This window comes from Theropithecus gelada, chromosome 10, assembly GCF_003255815.1.
Source record: "Theropithecus gelada isolate Dixy chromosome 10, Tgel_1.0, whole genome shotgun sequence".
Classification (NCBI taxonomy): Eukaryota; Metazoa; Chordata; class Mammalia; order Primates; family Cercopithecidae; genus Theropithecus; species Theropithecus gelada.
In genome coordinates this window covers 79,260,939-79,274,259 of record NC_037678.1, presented here as the reverse complement: position 1 = coordinate 79,274,259, position 13,321 = coordinate 79,260,939, and the positions used below count along the sequence as shown (strand labels likewise).

The window sequence follows — 13,321 nt, the reverse complement described above, 5'->3', positions numbered from 1 at the left end:
AGGAATCTTCATTATGGGTGGGTCTGAGATTAACTTTTATTCTGTTAAACAGAAATCATTCCACTGGCCGTAGCTCATTTTTTGAGATGGAGTAGGGGGAATAGGTGATAGTAAACAATGATATTAATCTCACTTATTTTTATATTATTATATTTATAGTTACATTGCAAATGGAAGAGTAGAGAAACCAAAAATATATACTAAGAACTTTACAATTTTTCTTCTAAGTATTATTGATTGATGTTTGGATTATGCAAGTGCTGCCAGCCCCTTAGACTCGCTCTGCAGTTCCCCCCACGGAAATTTGTAAACAGGTTAGGGTGGGGATAGGGAAAAGCTTGTTGTTTTTGCACTTCTTGGATTATTTGTTCCAGGCTCTCCAAAGTAATGTGTACCCTGGGAATGCAGAAATTATCTCCTTAGATATTCTCTCCCTATATAGGTCCCCACAGGGAGTTCTTGGGCCTGGAGAAGATTCCACTCTCCTTTAGGAGCTTTCTCCATAAAGGTATTGAGCACTGGACACTATATTTGCAAGGGAAAAGAGGAATGTGTCTCTTGAGCATCAAAATCATTGTAGAAGAATCTCCATACTGTTTTTCAAAATGGCTGTACTAACTTACTTTCCTGTCATCTGTAGGTTCCCTTTTCTCCACAAGGGTTCCCTTTTCTTTGCATCCTCACCAACACTTGTTATCATTGGTGTTTTTGATAATAACCATTCTAACAGTTGGAGGTGATACTTCATTATGATTTTAATTTAAATTTCCCTGATGATTAGTGATACTGAGCTTCTTTCATTATGTCTATTGGCCATTTATATCTCTTCTTTTGAGAAATGTCTGTTCAGATCCTTTGCCCATTTTTTTTTTCTTTTTTCAACTCTTATTTTAGAATTAGGGAGTACATGTGCGGGTTTGTTACAAAGGTATATTGCATGATGCTGAGGTTTGGAGTGCAAATGAATCCATCACCTAGGTAGTGAGCATAGTTCCCAACAGGTAGTTTTTTTCAGCCCTTTTCCCCCTCCCAACCCCACTGTTGTATTCCCCAGCATCTATTGTTCCTATTTTTATGACCATGTGTATCCAATGTTCAGCTTCCATTTATAAGTGACAACATGTGGTATTTGGTTACTACATTAATTCACTTAGGATAATGATTTCCAGCTGCATCCATGTTGGTGCAAAGGAGATGATTTTGTTCTTTTCTATGGCTACATAGTATTCCATGGTGTATATGTACCACATTTAAAAAGTTCAGTCCACCATTGATGGGCACCTGGACTGATTCCATGTCTTTGCTATTGTGAATAGTGCTGTGAGGAACATGCAGGTGCATGTGTCTCTTTGGTAGAATGATTTATTGTCCTTTGGGAATACACCCAGTCAGTGGGATTGCTGGGTCGAATGGTAGAATAACTCTCAGTTCTTTGAGAAATCTCCAAACTGCTCTCCATAGTGGCTTATTTAATTTACATTCCCTACGGCAGTATATCAGCCTTCTCTTTTCTTCACAGTCTCACCAACATAGTATGTTTTGATTTTTTAACAAAAGCAATTCTGGCTGGTATGAGATGGCATATCTTGTGGTTTTGATTTGCATTTCTTTGATGCTTAGAGATGATGAGCATTTTTTCATATATTTATCAGCCTCTTGTATGTCTTTGTTTGAGAAGTGTCTGCTTATGTCCTTTGCCCACTTTTTAATGGGGTTATCTGTTTTTTTCTTGTTGATTTGTAAGTTTCTTGTAGATTCTGGATATTAGACCTTTGTTGGATGCATAGTGTTCAAATATTTTCTCCAATTTTGTAAGTTGCCTGTTTATTCCTTTGATTGTTTCTCTTCCTGTGCTTTGTACATTTTTTATTTGAGTTATTTTTTTCTTGCTATTGAGTTGTTTGAGTTCCATATATTTTTTTGGATATTAGCACTCATTAGATATATGCTTTACAAATATTTTCTCCCAATCCCTGAGTTGTCTCTTGATTCTGTTAATTGTTTGTTTTCTTTGCTGTGCAGAAATTTTTAGTTTCATACAATTCCTCAAAAAACTAGAAATAGAATTGCCATATGATCCAGCAATTCTACTTCTGGATATTTATTGAAAGGTGTTGAAATCAGTATGTTGAAGAGGTATCTGCACTTCTATGTTCATTATAGCATTATTCACAATAGTCAAGATATGGCGTCAACCTAAGTATCCATTGACAGATGAATGGATAAAGAATGAGGTGTATGTACACAAAGGAATACTATCCAGCCTTTAAAAAGTGGAAAATTCTGTTATTTGTAACAACATGGATTAATCTGGAAGATAGTATGCTGAGTGAAATAAGCCAGGAACAGATAGACAAATACTATATGATCTCACTTATATGTGGAATCTAAAAAGGTAGGTCTCACAGAAACAGATTGTAAAAAGGTGGCTACTGGAGGCTGGGAGAGGAAGGAAAAGAATGAGGAAAGTGATAGATTGATCAAGATTGTACAAAGTTTCAATGCAACTGGAGTAATAGGTTTTAGTGATCTATCGTACAGAATGGTGATCACAGTTAATAGTAATGTATTTTATATTTTAAAATTACTGAAATAATAGATATTTAATGTTCTCCCTACAAAAAAAAAAAAAAAACGGTAAGTTGGTGTATTAGTCCACTTTCACACTGCTATAAGGAACTGCCCAAGTAATTTATAAAGAAAAGAGGTTTAATGGCTCACCGTTCTGCATGGATGGGGAGGCCACAGGAAGCTTACAATCATGGTGAAAGGGAAAGCAGGTATGTCTTACATGGTGGCAGGTAAGAGAGCCTGTGTGTGAAGTGAAGGGAGAAGAGCCTCTTATAAAACCATCAGATCTTATGTGAGCTCACTCGCTAGCACGAAAACAGCATGGAGGAAATCACCCCTATGATCCAAACACCTTTTGCCCTCAACACATGGGGATTACAGTTCCCTCCCTCGACATGTGGGATTACAATTTGAGTAAGATTTGGGTGGGGACACAGAGCCAAACCTTACCAGTTGGTGAGGTGATGAATATGGTCATTAGCTTGTCTAAATTTGTCCACAATGTATACATAGATCAAAACTTCACATTTTACCCCATAAACATGTCCAATTACTATTTTTCAATTAAAAATACACATAAATAAATTAAAAATAATTGCAAAGGAAAGCTGGCTTTGGTGGGAGGCCAAGGTAGGCAGATTACTTGAAGTCAGGAGTTTAAGACAAGCCTAGTCAACATGGTAAAACCCTGTATCTACTAAAAATACAAATATTAGCTGGGTGTGGTGGCACATGCCTGTAATCCCAGTTACTCAGGAGACTGAAGCACTAGGATTGCTTGAAACCAGGAGGCAGAGGTTGCAGTGAGCCAAGATCACATCACTGCACTCCAGCCTGAGTGACAGAGTGAGACTCCCTGTCTCAAAAAAAAAAAAGGAAAAAAAAATGTCCTGAAGAGGATGTTACCTAAGGTCACACAGAGATGAGCAACAAAGTAGGAGAACTCAGCATGGAACTCACCACTCTCCCAGGGCAATGATCTTTCTAGACTCCCTGCATGCCTAAATGACTCCCTGGTACCAAGCATAGATAAATAGACTCCCTTAATATTTTAGGGCAATGACATCCAAGAGGGTAGGTTTGCCATGTGCATGAGAGACACTGCCATGCATTGGGAAGGCATGGAATCTTAGAGTCCGGTAGGAAGGTCCTCTGTATACTGGAGGTGCAGAGTGTGAATGCACAAAGGAGTCTGGCAAAGAGAAGATTAATAAATAATGACATTAAGAAATCCAGGTCCTTGGCGAAATTAGAAAAATATACAAAGCTATCCAGGACTTATTTTTCCAAATTCATTAGGCATCCTCTCACCTAGCCCTTTACAATTGCATGGCTTCGGGGATTACACAGAAAACGTTCACAAACATTGCCCCAATAGATGATCTTGCAATGCAATGAAGTGGGCAGAACAGCTGTGGCTATAGCCATTGTGCAGATAGAATGTGCTTCATGGATGGCAAGACTGGGACTGTAGGACAGGCTCTCAATCCATTCTACCCTGTTATTGTTCTGAAATGGAAGTTTTATCTCCCAGCTTATATACGTAGCCTTGTCTTTGATGCTTCAATATCTGAGACCTGACCAGTGTCCCTTTTAGTGATTGTATGTGTGTGTGTGTGTCATATGCAATTTCCTTATAGCAATGGCATAATGTATAACTGTTTAATTAAAGAAGAGAAATAAATGCCAAACATATGAATAAAGTCTGAGTATATCTGTAACATTAAAAGTGTAGGTGTCTATCTTTGAAGATGTATCTTAAAGACAATGAAAAGAGTCAGTGAGTAAAAGTAAGATAAGAGAGTCCTGGGATTTCATACAAGATCAGTGTTTACTTGATGGTGTATGAACCATAGTTTAACCAATTCCCTAGTGCTGGACATTCAGGTTCTTAATATTTTTTGCCTGTATTTACAGGCACCTTTGACTATTGGACTCATTTTGTTCTTCAGGAACAATATACAAAGTGTGGAAAGAAATGTGTATTTCTAATCATTGGAAAATAAACACTGAGCAGCAATAACTCCAGTAGCCATTTGTTCCAGAGGAGGTAAAATCAGGAAATAGATGGTATGGACTGAACTTGCTTCTCTCTTTAAAAAATTTGACTTCATATTGCCAAATTGCCCTTCTAGATGTCTTTACTCCATCCAACTGCAATTCAAAGGCTTGGATGAGCAATGCCAGGCCTGGCTTGATTATCCCCTGTCTTTCTCAGCCTGTCAGTCCCTGGGAACGGGCATGATGTTGAGTTCCTGGGCCACCTCCTCAATTGAAGAAGTGGCGGAAGCTGGTCCTGAGGCACTTCGTTGGTTGCAACTGTATATCTATAAGGACCGAGAAGTCACCAAGAAGCTGGTGCAGCAGGCAGAGAAGACCGGCTACAAGGCCATATTTGTGACAGTGGACACACCTTACCTGGGCAACCGTCTTGATGATGTACGTAACAGATTCAAGCTGCCACCACAACTCAGGTAAACATGAACATGTGGGCCCTGAACTGAGCTGAAAGGGATCTTGTCTGGGAATGATAGGGTCTGGATTCTACTGATACCATCATTGCTAAATATCTGGTTAATCTTCAGCTAATCAAATCCCTTTTGTAGATGTCACTTTTTTGAGCTACACAACAGAAACAGAAATGGCCTCTATACTTACAAAAGTCAAAATAAGTTTTCAGACCAGAGTGCATTAAGGCCTTTGGCTTTAGGAAGTATGAATTGCTCTACAGATGGAAGATACTTAATTTTGCCCAAGCAACAGTTTATTAAGATCATCCTGGTGCCCTATTTCTCTGTTAAAGTCAAAGAGCCACCTTTACATTTTATTTTTAATTGTACATGGAACATCTAAGGATAAGAAGATTAAAGAAAGAAAAAATAATGGAGATTTTAAAAAGCCACATCTTTGATCCCTCATTGTCTACTTCTTCTTTCAGCAATATTCCTTTCACTGTGGTTTGTCCATAGGTCAAGATTCATTCATTTATTCACTCAAATCATTCATCTTAGCAAAAACAATGTATCACATAATCTGATGTTGAACTATAATGGTTTCATCAGGTCATTCATTCACCCTGTTCACAAGCAGTGAATTATTATCTATTTCCTGGTAGTATTTTGGGATTACAATCATCTTGAGTCAAAGCTGGAAACTGAGCGGAAGTCTCTGGGAAAGACCCAAACCTCCTTAAGCTATACACCTCTTTTCCCCATCATGTTTTCCTTCCTTTAGTTTCCACCAAAATGTGCTCTTGGATTTTTCATATGGATGTATTATGTCCCTCAGCCCTATAAGTATTTGAAAATGGATCAAAATCTTAGTTTTAATGGAGGACATTTTTATGATGGACTCCTACAGCATCCATCAGAATATGTAAGATTATGAGGAATATCTTTCTGGGTTCCCAGATCTCATACCACAGAGGCCCTTACTTATTCTGTCTATGTTTGAATTGTATTTGAAAAAAAAAGAAAAAGAAAAAACAACCTAGGGCTAGCAAGATTGAAAAAAGATAAAAGACGAAAGAAGCCACAGGTTTACTGTGTTTGCTCTTCCAAAATATTCAAAAATGAAAAGATCCAAAATCAAATTCATATTCGCCTGGAATTTCATATCCATTACAGTGACTGCAGAGTGTATCTCACCATGGAAGTTGGAGCATGGCCTTGTGTAAGTTTCACATAGTTTTACTGTGTATGTACCTATGTGAGAATAAACTACTGTGCATAAAATCTTGCTGTTGAGCCATGTGTGAATTAGCTGTGTGATGTTACCTCCCTGTTACTACCAGGCCAGTTTAGGATATTATTTCTGTATGTGGCACCAGGATTAGGCCAATGACAGAAAAAGAAAGTGCTCTCCCTGCCAAACTTGCCAATAAAACTGTTCCACATATCCCAGACTCAGGGTTACCTAAACACCCCGTGTTTAAAGAGAACAAAAACAAAAGCCTCTGACATAGTCTTATTCCTTGCCAAATTCATCAGAAAGCTGAGGGATTCAAATTCCCCCAATATGAAACCCATATTTACATTATTTCTCTATTTTGATTACTTTTTTTTTTTTTTTAAAGACTTTCTAAATAGTTTCCCGCTATCGAGGTTTCTGACAGGAAACATTCCTCATTATTTCCCCTTGGCCATTTGAAAAGGAATTTGTTCTTCCTTTTCCTCCATCTCTTAATACTACTACTACTAACAATAGTAACAACAATAATAAGTACAGTAAGGTTTTTTGTTTTGTTTTTAACTTAAGACATGCTTTCTTGCTCTGGATAGCAAAATGTGTTTCACAGAGGCATCTACTTAGATGGGGTGGGGATGACACAGTTGTTAATTCTGGCTGGTACCTCTTGCTTCTTCACGGCTGGGGCTACCCCGTGAGTGGCGGGAAGGTTGATTTGCTTTCCCCCCTTTTCTTTTGCTCCTGGGCTCCTTCCCAGATGACGTGAAGGGCCATGAAACAAAGACCCTTTTCAGCTGTCGGTGTGCATGGAACTGGCTGCGGCTTCCTAGCTTGTCACATCTCCGGTCTGAAGATGATCAAATAATGAGCAACACATCCAGGTTATAGGGAAGACGGGAAACACCCCACAGCTGGGTGTACCCCAGCCCCTCAGAGTGCACATTGGCGTTGTTTGTCCTAGTGGACTTCGGAGTAGGCCAGTGCCTTCTGGTCAGTTCCTCAGTGGTCCACATTCAGCTCTCAAAGGCAGAGCACGCTAATGGGAGGTCCAGGCTTCCGCCTGAGGCCACATACACCCGAAAAGCTCATCTGTTATAGCCTGATATGAAATCGGTTTCTTTCCGCAACTGACCTGACTCACAGAAGGTGAAGCCTGGCTTTTCATAAGTGAGGTTTGGCAGGCAAGGGAGGCAGGAAATCCAGAGGAGAATGAGCCTGTAAAGCATGGCTCCTTCCAGCCCTTGTTACTTCCTCTGCCCGGGTGTGGGGGAGGGTCCCGACTCTTGGCATCTGAGCCCAGCAAGAGTTCAGAGGTTTGGTAGTCTCTGCTTGGTCCATATGCAAAACACATGCATGTGTATACATTATTAATGGCACGGGGGTTCCTGAAACTGAGAGGGAGTAAGGAGACTTCTCATCTGCTCTTGGAAGAAGCAAGGAATGAAACCAGTTCAGTAGACTGATTCCTGAGGCTTTGGGGCAGAAACTTTTTCTTTCTCCATATCCCCACGGAGATGGTTCATTTACCCTGAATTAAGATTTGGCCCTTCAGTGCAGTGCCAAGGCAGTTTATAGAGAAGAAAAGTAATTTCTGATCATTGACTAAGATCAAGGTAAATCATGACACTTACCCTTTCTATGATTTGCCCAGTGACATGTTTTCTTAAGCCCAGAAGTGATTTATTTATTTATTTATTTATTTATTTATTTATTTATTTAAGACGGAGTCTCGCTCTGTCGCCCAGGCTGGAGTGCAGTGGCCGGATCTCAGCTCACTGCAAGCTCCGCCTCCCGGGTTCACGCCATTCTCCTGCCTCAGCCTCCTGAGTAGCTGGGACTACAGGTGCCCGCCACCACGCCCGGCTAATTTTTTTGTATTTTTAGTAGAGACGGGGTTTCACCGTGTTAGCCAGGATGGCCTCGATCTCCTGACCTCGTGATCCGCCTGCCTCGGCCTCCCAAAGTGCTGGGATTACAGGCGTGAGCCACCGCGCCCGGTGTCCAGAAGTGATTTATTGATCACAGTAGCCAGAATATATCATACTGAAATAGATTGGCCTGCCACTGTCTTCTCAGGTCTCTCATGATGAAAGTGGCCTGCCTTAAAGTAGACTCAATGTGAATAGGTCTCCATGACCTCTGCCTCACTGCCTAGCACTCACATCCTCATCTACTCTTCCACTCTGGCTTCCCTGCTGTTCCTTCAATATGCCAGGCATGCTGGAACCCCGGGGCCTTTGCCCTGGCTGTTCCCTCTGCCTGTAACAGTAATTCCCAGAATCCACGCATGACTGATAACCTCGCTTCCATTGAGTCTTGACGTTAGGAATGGGTATACATGTCTCTATATTGGGAAGCCACAATAAAAACTGATGGTAGAGATGCAAATATGAGCAGAATAACAGGGTGGGGGGAGGGGCAGGGAGAGAGGTCAGTGGAAGACTTGGCACAATAGCCTCTTAAATGGCATAATAGCCTCTTAAATTTTTGGTTAGGAAATCATTCCCATCCATAAGTATAGCAGGAAAATGAATCCCTGGAACCTGTTCCTTTACGTGGCAAAATGGACTTTGCAGATGTGATTAACTTAAGGGGCTTGAGGTGGGAGGATTTTTCCTGTTTTATCTCAGTAGGCTTGATGTCATTAAAAGGGTCCTTATAAGAGGGAAGGAAGCAAGAGTGTCAGAGTCAGAGAAAGAGACGAAATGACAGAGGTAGAGGTTGGAATGATGTGGTCAGGAGCCAGGGAAAGCAGGGGGTATCTAGAAGCTGGAAAAGACATGGGAATAGGGCTTCCCCTAGATTCTCCGGAAGAAATGCAGCCCTATTGATATCTTGAGTTTGGTCCAGTGAGACTCATTTTAGACTTCTGACATTTGGAACTGTAATATAATGCCTTCATGTTATTCTCATTGTTGTTGTAACAAATAACCACAAACACAGTTCTACTAATTTCCTCCTCAAGGTAGCGTCTCAATTTTGCCAATACTGGTTACCAAACATACTTAAAGTTTGATTTTGAGTCTCTTAATCTGCTTTACTTTTTTCTTGACTTTGTATAGTGCTTATGTGCTGATACACTTTGTAATTTACTTATTGATGATGTTTACCATGGGCAGGGATTCTCAACTGTTTTGATATTTATTGATATATCTTAAACATTGAAAACACTGGCACGTAGTAGATGCTCAACAAGTAATTTTTGACTCAATCAACAAAATGTACTAGAGCATACAAGATTTTCCCAATGTAACATAACTAGCAAGAGGCTGAACCAGGATTTGAACTCAAAATTCATTCCCTGAACCTTCTTCTAGCGGCCACATTGAGGAAGCAATTACCAGGGCTGTGTTCTCAACACAAGTATTCTCCTAACCACAGAATTAAAGGCTGGTGGCCCAGGTATCAGTGTCTGTATTTATGAGCCCCTCTTTCAATCTCTTTCTTTTCATATTGTGTTGATACTGTAGCCTCTATTGGTCATTTTATTTTTTCGTTTCCCAAGACAGAATTATGTGGCTTTATCTTTAATGCTGCATTATCAATACTTATAATACATAATATTATGTATTACTCAATATTCGTGATTATTAGTGTTACTATTGGTTATTTAATAATGTTTAACTTACATTAGCAGTTGTTACTATTTTTATGATGCTAAATTACTAACAGCTAAAACAACTTCTATATTAAAAAGTATATTTGAGTGTCACTCAAGAGATAATGAGTACCTTACAAAGAAGAAATCTTGTTTCTTACCTTTGCGTCATTAAACAGATCAGGATTTGGAGAATTAAGCCCTAAGTAATCATGTTATTATTTTGATTTCGCCCCTTTTTTCCTTACAAAATGGAATACTTTGGTTATCAAAAGCCACTTTAAGCATTTATATATATATGTCATAATCCGAATAAAAATAGCATTCATGGAGGTTTCTTTCGGAGCTCTTGGTAAAACACTCCATCGTGGGTCTCTGTCAAGATATCTGAAAACTTTTTCTTGGCTTCTGACTTTGAACAAAGTTTCAGAGTAACAACAAGGCTTCATTGTGCACTGAAATTTCTGTAAGGCAACATTCATTCAAGTGTTGATCCGCATTTCACCATCCAAGAATAACAACAGTTATTTATATAATTTTATCCATGTTTCTGTTTTTTCCTATCCATTTCACCCTTTCACCCCACCCCTGCTGAAACACTGGAGCTTGTTTGGGATGGGGGTGGGGTGCCATGCAGACTATATACACATACAGATGTTTTTCTTTTTCTTTTCCTGGTCTTGCTATGGGATAGACAGATCGGACTTTTTCTTATTAACAATATTATTTAAAGGTTTGGAATTTATTATCATTTAATCATCTGTAAGTAATGAAGTAGGTCTCCATGATAAGGATATGTTTATTTTATTTTATTTTTTTTTAATTTATTTATTATTATTATACTGTAAGTTGTAGGGTACATGTGCATAACGTGCAGGTTTGTTACATATGTATACTTGTGCCTTGTTGGTGTGCTGCACCCATCAACTCGTCATTTACATCAGGTATAACTCCCAATGCAATCCCTCCCCCCGCCCCCCTCCCCATGATAGGCCCCGGTGTGTGATGTTCCCCTTCCCGAGTCCAAGTGATCTCATTGTTCAGTTCCCACCTATGAGTGAGAACATGCGGTGTTTGGTTTTCTGTTCTTGTGATAGTTTGCTAAGAATGATGGATTCCAGCTGCATCCATGTCCCTACAAAGGACACAAACTCATCCTTTTTTATGGCTGCATAGTATTCCATGGTGTATATATGCCACATTTTCTTAATCCAATCTGTCACTGATGGACATTTGGGTTGATTCCAAGTCTTTGCTATTGTGAATAGTGCTGCAATAAACATACGTGTGCATGTGTCTTTATAGCAGCATAATTTATAATCCTTTGGGTATATACCCAGTAATGGGATGGCTGGGTCATATGGTACATCTAGTTCTAGATCCTTGAGGAATCGCCATACTGTTTTCCATAATGGTTGAACTAGTTTACAATTCCACCAACAGTGTAAAAGTGTTCCTATTTCTCCACATCCTCTCCAGCACCTGTTGTTTCCTGACTTTTGAATGATCGCCATTCTAACTGGTGTGAGATGGTATCTCATTGTGGTTTTGATTTGCATTTCTCTGATGGCCAGTGATGATGAGCATTTTTTCATGTGTTTGTTGGCTGTATGAATGTCTTCTTTTGAGAAATGTCTATTCATATCCTTTGCCCACTTTTTGATGGGGTTGTTTGTTTTTTTCTTGTAAATTTGTTGGAGTTCTTTGTAGGTTCTGGATATTAGCCCTTTGTCAGATGAGTAGATTGCAAAAATTTTCTCCCATTCTGTAGGTTGCCTGTTCACTCTGATGGTAGTTTCTTTTGCTGTGCAGAAGCTCTTTAGTTTAATGAGATCCCATTTGTCAATTTTGGCTTTTGCTGCCGTTGCTTTTGGTGTTTTAGACATGAAGTCTTTGCCCATGCCTATGTCCTGAATGGTACTACCTAGGTTTTCCTCTAGGATTTTTATGGTATTAGGTCTAACATTTAAGTCTCTAATCCATCTTGAATTAATTTTCGTATAAGGAGTAAGGAAAGGATCCAGTTTCAGCTTTCTACTTATGGCTAGCCAATTTTCCCAGCACCATTTATTAAATAGGGAATCCTTTCCCCATTTCTTGTTTCTCTCAGGTTTGTCAAAGATCAGATGGCTGTAGATGTGTGGTATTATTTCTGAGGACTCTGTTCTGTTCCATTGGTCTATATCTCTGTTTTGGTACCAGTACCATGCTGTTTTGGTTACTGTAGCCTTGTAGTATAGTTTGAAGTCAGGTAGCGTGATGCCTCCAGCTTTGTTCTTTTGACTTAGGATTGTCTTGGAGATGCGGGCTCTTTTTTGGTTCCATATGAACTTTAAAGCAGTTTTTTCCAATTCTGTGAAGAAACTCATTGGTAGCTTGATGGGGATGGCATTGAATCTATAAATTACCTTGGGCAGTATGGCCATTTTCACAATATTGATTCTTCCTATCCATGAGCATGGTATGTTCTTCCATTTGTTTGTGTCCTCTTTTATTTCACTGAGCAGTGGTTTGTAGTTCTCCTTGAAGAGGTCCTTTACATCCCTTGTAAGTTGGATTCCTAGGTATTTGATTCTCTTTGAAGCAATTGTGAATGGAAGTTCATTCATGATTTGGCTCTCTGTTTGTCTGTTACTAGTGTATAAGAATGCTTGTGATTTTTGCACATTAATTTTGTATCCTGAGACTTTGCTGAAGTTGCTTATCAGCTTAAGGAGATTTTGGGCTGAGACAATGGGGTTTTCTAAATATACAATCATGTCATCTGCAAAGAGGGACAATTTGACTTCTTCTTTTCCTAACTGAATACCCTTGATTTCTTTCTCTTGCCTGATTGCCCTAGCCAGAACTTCCAACACTATGTTGAATAGGAGTGGTGAGAGAGGGCATCCCTGTCTTGTGCCAGTTTTCAAAGGGAATTTTTCCAGTTTTTGCCCATTCAGTATGATATTGGCTGTGGGTTTGTCATAAATAGCTCTTATTATTTTGAGGTACGTTCCATCAATACCGAATTTATTGAGCGTTTTTAGCATGAAGGGCTGTTGAATTTTGTCAAAAGCCTTTTCTGCATCTATTGAAATAATCATGTGGTTCTTGTCTTTGGTTCTGTTTATATGCTGGATTATGTTTATTGATTTGCGAATGTTGAACCAGCCTTGCATCCCAGGGATGAAGCCCACTTGATCATGGTGGATAAGCTTTTTGATGTGTTGCTGAATCCGGTTTGCCAGTATTTTATTGAGGATTTTTGCATCGATGTTCATCAGGGATATTGGTCTAAAATTCTCTTTTTTTGTTGTATCTCTGCCAGGCTTTGGTATCAGGATGATGTTGGCCTCATAAAATGAGTTAGGGAGGATTCCCTCTTTTTCTATTGATTGGAATAGTTTCAGAAGGAATGGTACCAACTCCTCCTTGTACCTCTGGTAGAATTCAGCTGTGAATCCATCTGGTCCTGGACTTTTT

General features: G+C 39.4%; 1 protein-coding gene across 1 annotated transcript in view; it reads left to right on the top strand.

Moving 5' to 3' along the window:
• Positions 1 to 13,321, top strand: part of HAO1 (hydroxyacid oxidase 1) — a 60,578-nt gene that overhangs the window by 17,820 nt on the left and 29,437 nt on the right. Inside the window, exon 3 of the mRNA XM_025399802.1 lies at positions 4,790 to 5,045. Coding sequence (XP_025255587.1) covers positions 4,790 to 5,045 — 256 coding nt within the window. The remainder of the gene's footprint in view (positions 1 to 4,789; positions 5,046 to 13,321) is intronic.